General features: G+C 49.8%; 1 protein-coding gene across 1 annotated transcript in view; it reads right to left on the reverse strand.

Annotated features, from left to right (window-relative positions):
* RHOQ (ras homolog family member Q) overlaps positions 1–7,920 on the reverse strand; it is a 42,282-nt gene extending 34,362 nt beyond the window's left edge. The window contains exons 1-2 of the mRNA XM_004436685.3: positions 7,593–7,920; positions 6,955–7,013 (exon numbers count right to left, since the gene is read on the reverse strand). Coding sequence (XP_004436742.1) covers positions 6,955–7,013; positions 7,593–7,734 — 201 coding nt within the window. The 5' untranslated portion in view covers positions 7,735–7,920. The remainder of the gene's footprint in view (positions 1–6,954; positions 7,014–7,592) is intronic.
* Between the last annotated feature and the right edge of the window lie 9,251 nt (positions 7,921–17,171).

Genomic DNA, 17,171 nt, shown 5'->3' on the forward strand with positions numbered 1-17,171 from the left:
CTACTATAATCCCCATTTTATAGATAAGGAAATTGAGGTTTTGAGAGGTCAAACCCCTTGCTGGGAAGTGGACTCTGGTAGTTCAATGTGGGGGCCCACAGTGGTACCCAGATTTCTCTACTACCTCCCTTCTCTTCCCGCAAGCCTAGATCTTCCAAAAAGCTCATCCCTGCCACCTCTTCTCAATGGGGACTGTGCAGCACTCAATTTCACATGAGGAGCTTTCCCCGTTGCATAGGCGAACCTCTCTGTGATCTGATCGCCCCTTTCTTCTCCCACAGGTCGGAACACAGACAGGCACTGAATCAACACCCATTGAAATGAACTGGTGTGGAGCCCCCCAAAGCTGGCCTGGGCCATCACTCTCAGTAACCACTGAGCACCAGGCCATATGGGACAACTACAACCACCATCTCTAATTCTTACAGGAACCCTGCAGGGTGGACATTATCTCCCCATTTCACAGGGAGGGAAGAAGCCAGCTGGCTGATGGTCTCACAGCTACAAAGAGAAGGAGCTGGGATTCAAAGTTAGCCTGGAGAACCCAAAACCCACACTTTCACTGCCAAGCTGCCTCCTCCTCAGGAGATCTGGGGGGAAAAGTTCTCAGGAAAGATGCGGAGGCCTGAGCCTGAGAGAGAGTATCAGGCGACTGGCCCCCTGGTGACCACTAAGCCCCCAGATTCAGGGTGGGGATAAATTGATGCCTGCTGCACACCTCCATGCCTGTCACTCCTTGGAACCTTGGAGACTTCTACTGTATTAACAAAGCTGTTTTCCAAGAAAGGGCTTGTGCCTGAAGCTATTACTTAACAGCTATAACCTTAGTCTTTGGTTAACCTTTTAGCTGAAATGACTTGACAGCCAAATGAGAATCAACTAAATTTAAGAAATATTCGTTGAATGCCTACCATGCACCAGGCACTGGGCTAAGCACCAGAAACGTGGTGGAGAAAAAGACACAGTCATCTGTCCTCACGGAGCTTAGGGAGAGCGAGAGCTGGCCCAGGAGGTACCGGCAGGCAGTGGATCTGGGAGGACTCTACTGGGGAGCTAGGAGGCCCGGGAGAGCTACAATGACCCGGCCACGGCCATCCTGCCTGCCGCCCCATGCAGCCTCCCTGGCTGGGTTCCCCCTAGCTTCCTTGTGCAAAGCAGCTGCCTGCCAGAAACTAAAAGAGGAAGAGCAAACTGCTGAGCGCAAGGAAAGCTGCTCCTTGACCCAAGCATGCCAAATTAGGGCAAAACCAAGCCCCTCCGAGTCAAAGGAAATTCAGCTGAGGCTCAAGAATTTTAGTTTTTAGAGACATGTGTGGTCTCTGGCTTTGTTTCTTTGTAACCGCTTCTCTTTTCCCCTCCTTGCAGTATTGCTATTCTGTATCTGAGGCCCTTGGTAGTACCCACTGCTGACAACACATGTGTCGTTGCTAGAAACTGATACTCCCACGGAGAGCTGCTTTGTTTTGTTTTGTTTTAATACCATTAGGTCTCATCTCCTGAAACCCAAATTCCACAACAAAACCACAAACACCCAGCTCTCCATAAGGCCCCTGACCTATGAGCTTTAAACGCTTCCCACCTTGTTCACATCCCGGGACACACAGAAATGATAACGTAAGCTCAGCCCTCCCGCCCCGAGGCTGCAATCCCCCTCCCCGCCTCCCTGCCACCTCCACCGCCACCAGAGCACACCTATAAAACCCATTCCTGATAAACCTGCTGGGAAGCTTTGGTTCCCAGAGTGTAATGTCACCAAACCTCAAGAGAATCATGACAGAAGTGGAGAAGCCAGCCGGATCAGAGGGCCAGGAAGGGGATGGAGCCTATCTGAGGCACAAACAGAAACCAATGAGAGCTGATGGCGACTGCCCTCACCCCGAGGTCCCCGCCTGCTGGATCACAGTCTGAGCTGGCACATCCAAACCCACATCAGAGTGTCAAGGGGGGACACAGGGCATTCAGTCACTGCAAAGGCTCTGGAACCAACAAAGGCCATCCACCTTCCCAGCGCAGAGGAGGAAACCAGCACTCCGTGTGATACGATGCAGGCTTGAGATATAAATAGCTTCTAAAAAGGTTAGCAAAATGCACAGACGACAAATCTACAGTAGGTTACTAAGGGAAACCAGGATGCTTAGTGCCAGCATCTCACCTGTTGCAGCTGATGTCTGGAAGGAACCCCACGGCTCCTCCCAAACTCTGCTCCCTGGGCCCCTCGGGGATGCAATGTGGGGCTGCAGGGACCTGGAGCCTGGGTGACGTGAGTGGGCACTTCCTAAGCCCTCCTGATGTTCCCTGAAGACCCCCTCCGAAGTAAGGTAAACCTTCTTCCTAATCACATCCATCTGGTTTCCCTAAGTCCACTCACTCTCAATTGCCTCACCTGGGGAAAGTCTAGCTGGGAAGGCACTGTGAGGATGCCTGCCTGCAGGTGGGAGGAGCTCGATGAGTGGCAAAACCCTGGCCTTTCCCCTTCCCCTTCCCATTGTACTGGGCCCTTGGGTGCTGCCCCAGGGAACGCAGAAGGTGGAGCATTCCGAGGCTGCCTCCCCTGGAGATTCCCTTCTGGAGGGGAAGTGCTTGCCTGGACACCCAGAGGGGCTGCAGGGTGGCCACAGCTGCTGGGCTGTGTCAAGGGAGAGACAGACCTCACTTGTCACTGAAAAACCAACTCCAGGGGACACCTGAGTGAAGGATATTTATAGCTCTCAAGCACGCATCCTTGAACTTGTGTGTGTTTAAGTTAACAGACACAGCAATAGCACACCCAAAAGCATACATCTGGACTTCCATACACTGAGGCAGTGGCTAAATCTGGAACCCCAAGCTCACCCCCAACACACACCCTCCTGAGTGTGGGTATTCCGGGACCTGGGATAAACCGGGCATCAGTCCTTCCCTCTTCAGGGTATCAAGTTCTGCCTTCCTGCCAAGGATTAAGAGATCAGCTTGGAGCCCGCAGCTCCAGAGCAGCTTGCCAGGCAGCTCCCCACTGGCTCATCTGCACCGCGAGCGAGAGCTCTTCTCACTTCCCCTGAGCTCCAAACAGTACAGAGGCAGGAGGGAAAATCTCGCCTCTCCAGTCCTCCCTGAGCAGACAAAGGGGCTGCTGCAGAGCCTACCCTGAAGTCCTGAACAGAGAAGAAAGGAGAAGCTCCACAGAGGCCCAGGCCGGAAGCCAGACCCCTCCACAAGGCCCCAGGGAGGAGGAAGGCGCCACCCTCAACTTCCACCCCAAAAGGCTTGGCAGTCAAAAGGTCGGCAAATGCTGCTCCTGGGCCACCCAGGGGCTTGGCCAAGAGAGGGGGCGTCCCCATGGCAGTAATGCTAGTGAGTGTGGTGGGGATGTTGAGGGATGTGCCAGGCAGAGCAGGGGACTAACACTGCTCAACACACTCACATTCATACATTTTCTCTCTCTCTCTCTGCCAATAGCAGCAGAGATCAAGGGGGAAGCAGCCTGCTCTGGAAGGCAAAGGTCATCTACTACAGTCATCTCTTCCGTTCCCTAATATGTTCCCTAATATGTAAACTGGGCGAATGTTGACTATGGCTTTGAACTTGACTGGGGTCAAAGAGGAGACCAAGAGTAAGCGCATAGACTAGAAGCTCCAACCTGAGGCAGGCACTGTTGCTGTTATTCAAATAAAGTGAGACCACGCAGGAGCCAATGTTGTGGAGAGAAGGCAACTGTTTTCCAGTGCTGTGAGCTTCCTCCTCACCCCATCTTACCTCCCAAAGTAGAACCAACTACATACCCCACTTGTTTCTCAAATTCTACACTGAACTCTTAGTTTTTGTAAGAGTTTCTCTTACATCACTGGGGATGTAGGCCCTGATTAAGAATGGAAACCATCTGACACAACACGGCATTCAGAGCAGGGGGCACTAGACTGTGTCCATGGCTCCAGTGATGGGGACTGCGTGATTATGAAGGGCAAGGCTGGCCCCATGCCTCCACTGAAAAGGTGCTAGGATCTGGCATCCTAGTGGAATTTCTATCAACTCCAGGCATAATACACTGTCCTCTTCTACCTGCGACCCCTTCCCCCTACAAAACTGCCCACAGTGGAGCACAATAATTTCTCATAATATTTATTATACATCTACTATGAATGAAGAACAGCATCAGCTGCTTTTACATACATTAAACAATTTAAGCCAGCCTACAACATTGCAATATAGATTCTAATTATCCACATTTTTATTAGATCGCAAAGAAGGTAAATAACTTAGCTAGAATCACATGACCAGTATAGCAAAGTGGAGATCTGAGCCCAAGCCTGTTTGGTTCCAAAGCCCATGGGCTTTCCTCTGCTGCCCCTCAGGCTTAAAAATTTCTCTCTATATGTATACGTGTATGTGTACACGTATATATGTTTATTTATCATTATTGCTATTGTAAGATTTATCTGATACCAAGTCATAGAGGCATGAGGTCTTAAGGACCAAGTACAACACAGGAATCTCCTACATAACACACATGAACCGGCGTCTGATTTGGACACCTCCACCTATGCTGTCATCAGCCGTGGCAGATCCCTATCTTGAATTTATTCTTTTGTACCCCCCAGATGCTTAGCACAGTGCTAGGCACATAGTGGGCACTTCTCATTTAATCTCATTGATGATTACATTGCTAAGATTGCTTATTAGTAATAAACCTTTAAGTGCTGAAAGATGAATTATCACTAACTTTGATCTAAAAAGGAAAGTCTTAGACAGTGGGGGAAACACCAAAAGGGGCCTAACACACATCTTGGCCAACAGAGTAGGTGTCCCACCATTGGGTAAATACAGTAATATTTGAACCTTACTAAAAGGTTGATCTCACTTGTTATATGTCTTACAATCTCCACTGGAAACAGCAATTATGACCATATATGGGAAGCCCTGATTTTGTGAGCAGACCCAACTTTGAGTGACTCTTTGGATCTGGGTTCTCTCCTCTGTAGGGGTGGCATATAACCTCCCACTCAGAGAATGCCTGTGAAGATTCCAGGTACCATGTCTAAAGACACACAAGCAATCCAATCAACCCCGGGTGACATCTCAGGACCTCCCACTGCTTCCTGTGGATATAACCACCTCAACTGGCGGCAAACTCAGACCCATGTCCCAGTCCCAGCAACACTGCTCAGTAGCTGTGTGACCTTAGGTCAGCAACCTAGCTTCTCTGAGCCGCAGTTTCTTCATCAGCAAAGACGGAATATCACTTATGGCACAGGGTTGTTCTGTGGAGAAAATAATATTTGCATGTGGCTGCCCCACGCCTGATACGTAGAATGAACTCAGTAAATACTAGGTGAGTTTGAATGTGCACAGAACAGCTCCGACATACACATGTCCTGTTGAAAACAGGTTGTGGTCAAAAAATGGTCACAGTGACATGCAAAAGAGAGAAGGGAAGGGCGGTAGTGAGAGAAGTGAAAATTAGAGACAATTTTTAAAAATCTCTCTCCTTTCAACCAATAATTTCAACCTGTATGTTTATCAACTGTACTGCCTCAAAGTTGGCCTCATTGGATTGAGTGAGTTCTGCCTCTTGCCCTCCCTTCGTTCCAAAAAAGGTAGGAGTAACAACTACAAGGCAGGCCACTGAAAGGGCCCCAGAAAGCCAGGAACTGGTCCAGGAACTGGTCGGACTGACTTGGGTCAGTCTGGTGAAAGCAGGCAGCCTCAGGGATCTTGCACGGCCAACAGTTTCTCTATCCTCAGATCCTCCTCTAACTTAACAGTTTAGAAGCCGGAGGGCACATCAAGGCACTCCCCAACAAGACATTTTTCAGAATCTACCCTGATACCACAATTCTGAAATCCAAATCTAGAAGAGTTACAAAGAACAGCTTCCCTTTATTGAACAGCTACCTAGTGAGTGCCTGACTCAGAGGGAAACATCTGGCATATAATATATGCACAGGGGAATGGTCTGAATTGTTTAAACCCCATTGTACAGGTAAGGAAACTGTACTACTGGATATGCCCCAAAGATACTAAGCCCCTCAGCTTCTCACAGGTCCTCAAGGACTCAAGTCTGCATGACATGTGGAAACTTCTGTCCGAGTCTTTAGGTCTAATCACAGGGCTGGATTCTGCAAAACTTCATCACACACCATCATCTTAACCCCACAGCAAAAGTAGGTCTGGAAGAGGGTGGAGCTGGGACAGAGACAGAGAAGAGACCTTAATTCTTTAGGAGCCACTTCTAATTTGCAGATAATTTGGTCAGAGGCTGGCTGCCAGGAGGAATGTGCATTTTCTTTCTGCACAATAATCTCTCCCAAAGAAAACCCAGACAAAGTCACCTGGCTTTCCTCGGGGCAAAAAAAGCTCTTCCTCCAAGATCACTCTGAACTCCTAACCCTTCCTCTCCCACCCCGCCCCTGGGAGTGGCTGGATGGTTGTTGTTTCTTTTCTTTTTTCCCTGTGGTCCTCTGGTAACACCACAAATTACGTTTTCAGGGACTCGAGTCCCAGAGTGCAATGATGTTGTAATAAACATAACCAGGACCAAATGCCTTCCCATCATATTAGATGATGCCATTTCCCACCAATCAGGCTCCTCGGGCAGGCAGACCACTCACCAATGAGGGACCAGACAGAGGCTGTGAGGGGAGACCTGGTCATCTGCAACTAAAAATAAGGGCGCTTCACGATTGGCCGCTGCCACTTTGCAACAGGAGTTGGGAGCCGCACACCAGGCACCATACAGAAGGTGCACACAGGCAAAAACTTTCACAGCTCAGGGGTTCACATAGGGTGGGCTGGGCTGGGTTGGGTTTTTTTATCCTTTTCCTAATTTGCTGACTTGAAAAAAGAAATAAAGACTTGATCCAGAGGGGCCTCTCGCAGACACACCCTCCCTCCTAGACACCTCAGTTTCCAAAGGCCCTTCGCAGCCCCCCTGAGTTGGGGAAAGGAAAGGGGGTGTCGGCCAGGGGCCAAGACACTCACCTGTCCGGCCGTGTCATAGAGTCCCAGGAGGTACTGCTTGCCCCCTACGGTGACGCTGACTGCAAGGGCAGAAGTGGGGGCGGGGAGAGAAGCTCACAATTATCCAAGCTCTGGGGCAATCTCGCTCCCCACCAGGACCCTCCTCTCCCAACCCAGCTGGAAGCAGGCGGGCGCTCCCCAGGAGATGTCACTCCATTTCCCTTGTGCCGGGTTCACTGTGAAGTGGCGTGAGGTCGGGGTGCGATGCGGCCCCCAGCTCCCCACTCCCCTCTCCCGAGTCCCGTAGCCACGTTTCGCCCGGTCTCCCCAAATGTTTCCCCGGGGGACTTGGGGCAGTAAGGGAGGTGGCTGTGGGAAGGTCAAGGAGGTCGGCCCAGGGCGCCGAGGGGATTGGAAAGTGCGGGGAGCCGGGACTGGGCGCGGGGGTGGGGAAGGCGGGTAGGAAGGGGGTTCGGATCTGCAGGCGAAGGGGACCGCCAGAGGCAAACCCTGGGGGTGGGACCCGGCGCCCGGCGGAGGGCGCGGCGGGGGGCGGGTGGGGAGCGCGCTCCGGGGAGGCAGCGAGGGGCCTCCGCCAAAGTTGCTCCAAAGTTGCCGGCCCGGGTAGCGGCCCCTTAGTCAGCAGTTCCGAGGCTTACCTGCGTAGTGGTCGAAGACGGTGGGCACGTACTCCTCCGGGAAGGCGTCGTTGGCATAGCTCATGAGTAGGCACGTCTTGCCCACCGCCCCGTCGCCGACCACCACGCACTTGAGCATCAGCGCGCCGGGCCCGTGAGCCATGCTGCGGCCGGCCGGCCTCCGGGCATGGTCCCCCCGGAGCCCCCGCCCCGGCCCCGGGCTCAGCCCCAGCCCGCCTGGGGGGTCCGCCGCCGCCGCCGCTCCGCGCAGCAGGGCCGCCCCCCCGGCCCCATGCAGCGGTTCCCCCCGCCCGAGGGGAGGGGGCGGCGGGCCCGGGGCGCTGCCGCTGCTTCGGTCGCTGCCCCGATCCCCGCCCAGGCCTGGGTCGCCGCGCCCGCCCGCTGCCCCCGCCGCTCCGCGCCCGCGCCCTCTCCCCGGCCCAGCCTCCCCAGGAGGATCCTCTGGATCATAAGACTGTCCGGCCCCGGGGGAGACGGCAACTTTGGGGAGGGCAGCGGAGGGGAGGGGCCAGACGGCTCTCCCCGCCCCGCGCCCGCCCGGGCCCCCTCCCGGCTCGGCTCTGGAGGAGGGCGGGCCCAGGCGCCTCCTCCGTGCGCCGGCCTCCCGCCCCGCGCCCCCGCGCGCCCGCCCGCCGGCTCTGCGCCCCGCGCCCCGCGCCCCGCCCGCGGCCACCACTCGGCCCTGCCCGCTCACGCTAGCTGGACTCCCCGCGAGGGTAGGGGACGGGGCGAAGAGGAGGAGCCAAGGAAGAGGGAGGAGGAGGAAGATGAGGCTGGGGGAGGGGGCCTAGGGATGAGCCGAGGGCTCCTCGCGAAAGTGCCCGCAGCGCCCGGAAGCGTCCAAAGGCCCCGATGCCGTGAGAAGACGAGGAGGCCTCTTGGGGAATCACAACTCCAACGATGACGCAATAGTCATGCAAAATTATACATATATATTTAAACTCCATCCGGAAGACAGGATCCATCCTATCGGCCTCTAAGTGCACAACAGAACTAGAAATCGGGAAGAAAGGCCAAGACAGTTAAAAGAAAAATGTTTTTCATGGCGCGCGGGGTGATGGGCGAGGGGCGGTGGTGGTTCCTGAGCTGGAAAGTAGGGACTGGTTTATTGCTTGGTCCGCCTCCCACCACGACCATCCCATGACGTTTACAGCACGAGCTTGAATCATTTACTATGAACTGGTGACTGAGGGAGTTACATCTTGAACCACTGCAACACCCCTCAACCGGTCAGAAAACGGAGACCCTGCTGGCTCTGGTGCGGCAAGTGTACCTGTGCTCCCCCTGGAGGCGACATTCTCTGAGGTCTGAGGCCCCCTTACGGTCCCGAGTGTCCCTCGAAGGTTGTGATCCCTGAGGAGTGATACATTCTAGCTCCAAGACTTGGCCTGCCATCAGGTGGCAACCCCTGCCACCCTGCCTGGGCAAAGCTTGGAAACAGCTGTCTGGCCAGGTCCCGTTCACTGGCCAGTAGTGATGCTCTGAACATTAGGCACTGGGGCAGAGGGGCAGGGGACAGTGGGTACACTCCACGCTGACACCACAACCCGCCCCCCTTCCCCTTTGCTGACATGAGATAAATGCTTCCCGTCATCGATTCACAGGATTGGAAAATGCTGTGTTGAGAGGCAGCACAGAGGTCAACTGGAACATCTCCCTTAGATCTCCCTCAGGTTGTAGGTAAGCAAACTGAGACATAGGGGGATGAAGTGGTTATCCAGCCTTCAAGGACTTGAAGCACACTTTGGAGATGCTCACTGTTGTGTCCCCATGCCTCACTTCCCAGGCTTCAACTCTCAAACCCCAAATCTGATTTCCATTGTCTCAGGAAGACTTCCTGGATTACTGGAAGTTCCTTGTGGAGTCACAGTGAGCATCTCACCAGACCCCTCCATTTGCATCTGAGTGTATGTATTTGCATTGCCAGCTGCTTTAGATTATGCAATGAATCCGGAAGACACTTTGTACGTACTGAATGACAGATTGAAATCAGATCTTGGATTGAGGCCAGTCTGCTGCTTCCTCATAGAGAGGAAGAAGGGAAGACTTGCCCCCTTTGTCTACTGGACCATTTCTTCAGGCAGCATTTGCTGGGACTAGTATTCTGAAAGGAAGGTCTATCAGAAGAGGTTAAGGAGCTCCTGGAATGCACTCAGCCAGGAGAGTGCATTTGGTCCCAGCTCAGACACTACTTAGCAGTGTTACTGTGAGCGTGCCACTTCTCTTCTTTGAGCCTCAGCTTTCTCATCTATAAATTGAGCTCATCCGTAAGGGTGAGATCAGGTCTCACCCTTGAGGATTCTAGGGCCCTTCGGAATGTGTCCTGAGAGATCCTGGTAAAAGCTTTGGGACAAGGGAAGAGGTAGTTGCTGGAGACACAGGGAAGGCCTCCATGAAGGATGATGAGGTCTGTCCCAGGACTGGAGGATGGAGGCTTCTGCGAAGCTTCCTCCATTCAGGACTCCCAGTGCTTACACTACTTCCCAGAGGGGCAGACATTTACTAGGGACCTAGGGAGCTGGAAGATCAGCTCCAGAACCTTGAAAAATGGCGAGGACCCCAAGTTCTGGATGCTCTGGGAACATCAGAACACTCCAAGTGGGGGACTGACGTGGGATGAATCATGCAGGGTGACTTCATTGATGACGGTGACCTCATCCCTTTGGCCCATAGAGAAGCCAAAACTGACTGCCAGGAATACTTGGAACTCGGGGCTGATTCCCCCAGTGTGTATGTGGAGGGGGAGTGGGGAATTATCCTGGGTGCCCCAGGGCAGCCCACGCTCACTTTCCTACGAGCAAAGAAGATAATGCCTCAAATGGTGAAATAAATAAATAAATAAATAAATTTGAAGGACAGGAAGCAACTTTGTTGGTAAGTGTCCCGTAGGCTCTGTGCTTGGTTTTTTCCCCTTGTGTCAACCGCAAATGTGAAAATACTCACACGTCCGTGTGAGAAGAGTGAAATCTCTACTTAGCCTTCTCCTCTTTTTGCTCTACTTCTTGCTGTTCGTTGATTCATCCAGTATTTCATTTAAGAAGCATGTATTGAGGTCTGCTCGATGCCAGGCTTTATTCCTGAACAGGGCACGAAGAGCTGGAAAGCGGCAGTTGCTGGAAAGAACTGATGAGCAAACAGGTAATTACTATATAATGTGATCAGTGCTGTAGTAGAGGATAAAGAACAGGCTTCTGGAAGTGCAGATGAGGCTGTCAGTACCTAGCTCTGGGTGTGCTGAGGAAGGATTTGTAGAAGGGTGTCGTTGGCCTGGGGTTTAAGAGGCTAATAGGAGTAAGATGAGAATACCTGGGAAAGACAGCCCTGTACCAGGGCAAGAAGGAACAGCACACAACCTCTTGGGGATGGTGAGCCATCTAGGGTGGACAGAGTGCAGGATTAGTGGTGCAAGGGGACTGGTTTGTATTTAACTGGGAACTGTATAATGCAGCCAGTCCATGGGCCTCTGAAAGCCTTGTTAAGAGACATGTAGGACCCCTCCCAGGCTGGGCAGTCTGCGCACTGTACAAAGCTGAAAGGAGAAATCTGGCTCACATGTTACCCACAAAGTCATGACTCTGGCTCAAGGCTGTGTTCATTGGAAGGAGGGGCACTTTTTTCTTATCACAGATGTGACTTCTCTTTGTCAAACCTGTGCCTGTAGGGCTGCAGCCACCCAGAGAGGGGTCTTTTTTTCTACTAAGACAAAGGCAAACAGTGGCTCTGGGAGTGAGGATGTGAGGAAGGGAGGAAGTAAGAATTTGTGGAGCATCTCCTGCGTGCTGTAGCTGTGTACTGTGCCCAGGCACTGTCCTGGGGAGTTGATGCTCGTTTGTGAAGGTCGTCTTATTTCACCCCCAAAACAGCTATCTGAGATAAAATTTGTAGAGAATGTCTATTGGTTTGTCTATGCAGAACAGCACCATTTGCTTCTGTTATATGTTGTAATTTAATCTCTGTGGTCATGTGGTTTAAATGGAAGCTGCCATCTTCACACACAGCCAGCCCCTGAACCCTGTTGATTAGCCGTGGGTGGGCACCTGATCCAAGATGGAACAGTCAGACCCCTTCCTGAAAGGTTTAAATTTGGGTTTCAAAACAGGAATCTCCCCTCTTTTACTGACTAAACTGGAAAAGGTGAGCCTGGAAGCTGTCGGCCATTCATGTTTTGTGTTTCAGCCATTCATGAAATAGCCAATCCAAGAAAATAAAGCTAAAATGCAGAGTGAAGCAAAAATATAGACATTAAACCCCCCCAAAAAAGGCAGAGATGACACAGGCTATTTGTGAGTTCCTGCTTGTGGTTATCCCTGAGACTCTGTTGTACTGCTGTTCCTCAGTTGGTCACTTGAGTTAATAGATCCCCTCTCTCTTTTTGCCTTGTGAGTATTGGTTAGTTTTCTGTCACTGGTAACCAAAGGAATCCTGACTGTTACAGTATTATCACTAAAGTTGAGATAGGTGATATGCAGAGAGATTAAGAAGTTTGCCGGATTTGGGGCAGGTAAGTGGCAGAGCCAGGTTTCAGAATGATCTGTCTTCAAAGCTCATGCTATTTTCCACATTCCACATAGAGGAGGCATCAAAAGTTTTTCAGTAGGAAAATGACAAGTTTAGGGCTGTCATTTGAGATACTCTGGGAGTGATGTAGAAAATGAGTTTGGAGGGGATGACAGTGAAGGCAGAGAGAGTGAGGAGGAGAGAGGTCACGAAGGTCTGAAGCAAGCATGGCGGTAAACATGAAGAGGAGGCCGTGGGTATTAGGGATATTTGGATGACAGAATCCACAGGGCTTGGTAATAATGTGGGCAAGATCTAGGATGACCCTGAGGCTTCTACGTTATGATTCACAGACCTTCTCCCTCTCTTTTCCTTCTTAATCTCCTCTGTTTTTATCCTCCCTACTTCTTCTTTGGGCTTTTTTCTCACTTGTTAAATCTTTCCTAGCTCCTGTTGGTTCCTAACCAGGTGACCAACTGTCTAAATCAAGCTGAGAGTAGAACTCCAGAGGGACAGTAAGGTTCTAAAATATATTCATTTTTTGTCATTTTGTTTGTGTCCTCTCACATCTACCCCAGAAATGCAAAAAATGGATTCCAATAGATCATTTGGTGTTGTGGCTAGGATGCTTTGGGTTGCAAGTAATAGAAAAGTCAACCCAAACTGTCTTCAACAGTGAAGAAAGTGTATGGACTTCTTTAATTGAAACATCCAGAAGTAGCTTGAGCTTCAGGCATGGCTTGATCAAAACTCTGGCTCTATTTTTTTGCACTTCTCTTGGTTTTTCTCTTCTCTTTGGGTCAACTTCTTACTTAGATTGCCTTCTCTCCTGAGAGCAAAATGGTTGTACCAGGTCTAGGCATCGCCACCCATACACCACACTGCCCAGGAGGAGAGAGAGCTTCTCTTGACACACTCATTGAACAAAAGTTTTCGACATCCTCTGATCAGATCAGTTTAGTTCATCACTGAACCAATCATGGTGGCCAGCAGAGTGTCAGCTGATTGTTGCCTTAGGCCTGGGCTACTGCCCATTCCTGACACCATCACTGTGACTAGGGGTTGGGACTATCCTGATTGGGCCAGTCTGGGCCGGCTCCAAGACCAGGGTTTTACTCCTACTAGATTCTGTGGTTCCCGCACAGTGGATGGCAGGTCTTGGGGAATGTACACGGGGGAGGCAACCAGCAATATCCATTACATCTGGGTTGTTGCTCACCAGTCAAAGTTCCTAGGCCTCCCCACTTTAGGAGAGAAGCAAATTTCAAGGGAAGAGGGAAGTGAGAAGGACCCAAGTCATGTCCATGATTTGTTCGAAATTTCAGTCAGTTGGTTTGTCCGTACATGAATCCATGCTCACTCTGAATCCCTAATTCTTGGCCTGTAGTAGGTACTCTTCTCCCCCACCTAACCTCTTTCTTAGAATTATTGGTAAGGAAATAAAGTGGTTATCGTGCTTTTACCTGGTCCACCCTGCTCTTCTGTTATTCTTCTCTCATCCACACATGGCCAGTACCTTCAGACTGCAGCCTCTTCACTCCCCAGGGCACTCCTGCTTCCCAGACTCCACCTGGCCCACCCTCAAAGCATCGTGCCATATCCCACACCTATTCCTCTTTTCCTTCCCACCAGTAAAACCTCCCACCTGCATCCTTTTCTCCTAGGGCTCCCATGTAATGTACGTTGCACAATTTTTTTTGGCTAAGGTGTTAATGGCTTAAAAACTGCAACAATTTCTTAAAGGTCAATTGTCATTAATGATCAGAATGATAAATAAATCCAGTAATTGACTCACTTGGTTTTCGTTTCTAGTTTTGCTTCTAGAATGCATCTAGATCCCTTTTTCCAGTTCATTACATACCAGAAAGTCAGAAGTATGCCCGAGCCTCTGAGAATTTTGGCCCAAGCACCTTCAATAATGTTTTGCCATCTTCATTTCTGTTTTCTGCTGCAAGTTGAGGTCAGGAGACCAGTCATCTTAACTGATGGCATTGCTACCCATTACTGAACTATAGAAAAGGACACTTCCTTAGAGGTCGTTGGTATGAAATACTCATATGGTCTGGGAGTGGCCACTTCTCATAAGCTCCAAAGGAGGCTGGGTCAGTCTTCCATTTCTGGAAGAGTCCAGAAATGACATTAGTGATTTTACTCCACGCTTAAGTACTAAGAGTGCCAGAAAACCCAAGATTGACTCATGGTTGTTCCTGCATAGTGGATGTGTTGGCCACTGAGCATCACAACCACATTTTGAATTTGGGGAATCTTCCACTTTGTGAGTATTGGTGGGAAGAAAAGATCATCCCTTATAGAAGCTGAAAATTGCAGACTCTTGCTTTGCTGCCAGACTCAAGAGCTGGTGCAGTTGGAGTTACATGCAGAGCACACTCTGTCTGCAAGTTGCAGCTTGAGCGGTGGGCACACAATTCAGTTCCTGACATAGGAAGTGGCACGTAGGGTAGGCAGTGGTGGTAGTTGTGGTATAATTGAGTTCCTGGTGCATACGTGACAGCTGTACCTCCCTATTTGTCTAGAGTTTGGTGGCAGCAATGGTTCCAGAAGTGGTTTTCTCATTAGAGCAGTTCCCAAGGCATGTGTTGGGCACAGTTCCTGTAAAGACAGTCTTGAGCAGCTTCTCTAGCCCTCCTACAATCCTGTGAGCTACACAGGATCCTTTCAGTTCCTTTTCTGTTCAATCAGCCACAGGCAGCTTCTGTTGCTTGCAATCCAGCCTCCTAAGAAGGTGTTGAAGGTTCACATCATTATATTGAATGTGCTTCATGCAGAGGGAGTAGAGATTCTCACTTCTACCATGCCTAATAACTGATACTAGACCTATCTTCTCTCTTAGTCTGTTCAGGTTGCTATAACAAAATATCACAGACTGAGTAGCTTATAAACAACAGAAATTTGTTTCTGATAGTTCTGGGGGCTGGAAGTCTGGGATCAGGATACCAGCATGGTTGGGTGAGGACCCTCTTCTGGGTTGCAGACTTCTTGTTGTGTCCTCACATGGTGGGAGTGGTGAGGGAGCTCTGTTGGGCCTCCTTTATAAGGGCACTAATCCTATTCATGAGGGCTTTGCCCTCGTGGCCTAATCACCTCCCAAAGGGCCCACCTACTAATAGCATCACATTGGACATTCAATTTCAACATATGAATTTTGGGAGGACGTATTCAGCCTATAAGACCTTCCTAATGTAAGCAACTCAAAAATTGCACAAAATACATGAAATTGTTATTTTCAGATATTGGACAGCATGTAGCACAGGACTGTGATTCCTGAAAGAAAGGAACAAATGAGGCAAGCTCTACTATCATCCTAACTTTCTGCTGGAAATAGTTTCTGAATTGCAGCACAGTGAGGGGGAACCAAAGCCATTAGAGTTATATAATGGTCTTTTTGAGTTGAGGAGGTGGCTGAGGAGGCTTTTCAAGGCTGAGTACCAGAGAAGAAGGAGTCTAGTAGCTAAAATGGCTCCAGCAAGGTCTTCTTGAGTCTGTTGCTGATACTAAGTTGCACATGCGTTGAGTGAAACTTCACAATGCTAGGCAAAGAACTGCCAGGGAGCATGAGCAGGTTCCCAGGGCTCACACAGGGATAGGAGATGCCTGAGTTTCAACCAGCCAATGTGAAGAGACCTTGCTGAATGTCCAGAGAATTCAGTAGAAACTCCAGAAGGGTTATGCATTAGTAGAAGGGCTAAATTAGCCCAAGAGTAAAAGTAACTCTAGATGTCCCTCCAACAAAGTTTATAAACAAGACTCATAAAGAACAAGTTCATCCACTAATACCATAACTACCAGCCAAAACAAATTTCATCTTTTTTTTAAAGGACAATAACAAATACAGACATTCAACAACATAAAATTCAGAATGTCAGGAATTACTAGATGTGCAAATGAGTAGGGAAATGTAATCCAAATCAGGAGAAAAATTAGTCAATAGAAACAAACCCAGAAACCACAGAGATAATAGAATTAGCAGATTAGGACTTAAGAAAGAATTATAAATATATACAATGATTTAAAGGAAAATGTGAAAATGGGGAGGAGGGGAATGGAAGATATAAAAAAGAATCAAATTAAACTTTTAGAGTTGAAGAATACAATATTTAAAATGAAAAATTCCTTGGCTGGGCTTAACAGCGGATTGGACATTGTAGAAGAAAATATCTCTGACATTGAAGACATAGCAATAGAAACTATTCAAACCAAACCACAGAGAGAAAAAGACTAACAAAATGAAACAAAATAGGAAACACAGTAACTGTGTCCTAAACTGTGCATTCCTGAGACCTTCAGTTAAATGTGGGCATTTTCAACAGATGCCGTAGGGGCAGGGCTAACCTTCAACCCCTTTGCAACCATGTGGCCAAACAGGTTGTAAATATACTGAAATAATTCCATGTTAGTTGGTAAATGCTCCCTGCCCTGAAACCCCCTGGGTGACTCAGTCATCCTAGGCCTTTCCTTGGCTCCCTCTGACCTCCTGATTCAATATTTAAAGGGTTAATGCCTGGCAGAGCTAGGGGCCTTCAGGACCCTATTCCAACTGAGGCAGGACCACTCTGGTTGGTTAGCCATTAATTATGTTGACTGTCATCCCTGATTAGGGGTTATGTTAGGATTGTGGGAGCCTGCCTGGGCCTTCAAGTCACCTCTCTGAGTAGAACAGACTCAACTAGAGGAGCCTTGGCAAATTCATTTAATAACTTACATTTTTAAAGTTCCTATTAAGCTCTGTGTTCCAGGAATGTGGGCAGGACAGAGGAGGTGTCCCTCTGGGGCAGGCCACTGCAGCACATTCCTCTCTCTTTCCCCGGAAAGAGGGCTGCAAATCCCTAAAGTTGTGACAGTCTATAGGGGAAATTATTTCCTCACCACTCATCCACTCATCCATAGGTCCAACAAATAATTATTAAGCGACTGCTCTGTACTGGACTCTGCAGGATTGTTAAGATGAGTGCAGAGGGAGTCAGAAACAGTACTTTACCCAACAAGGTCATCGTGGAAGTCCCTACACATGGTGAGGGACAGAGTTGGGTGGATACATTCTCTTCCTTGCAAACCAGAGCCTTC

The sequence above is a fragment of the Ceratotherium simum genome, chromosome 11 (genome assembly GCF_057802395.1).
Source record: "Ceratotherium simum simum isolate JZ-2026a chromosome 11, ASM5780239v1, whole genome shotgun sequence".
Taxonomy (NCBI): domain Eukaryota; kingdom Metazoa; phylum Chordata; class Mammalia; order Perissodactyla; family Rhinocerotidae; genus Ceratotherium; species Ceratotherium simum.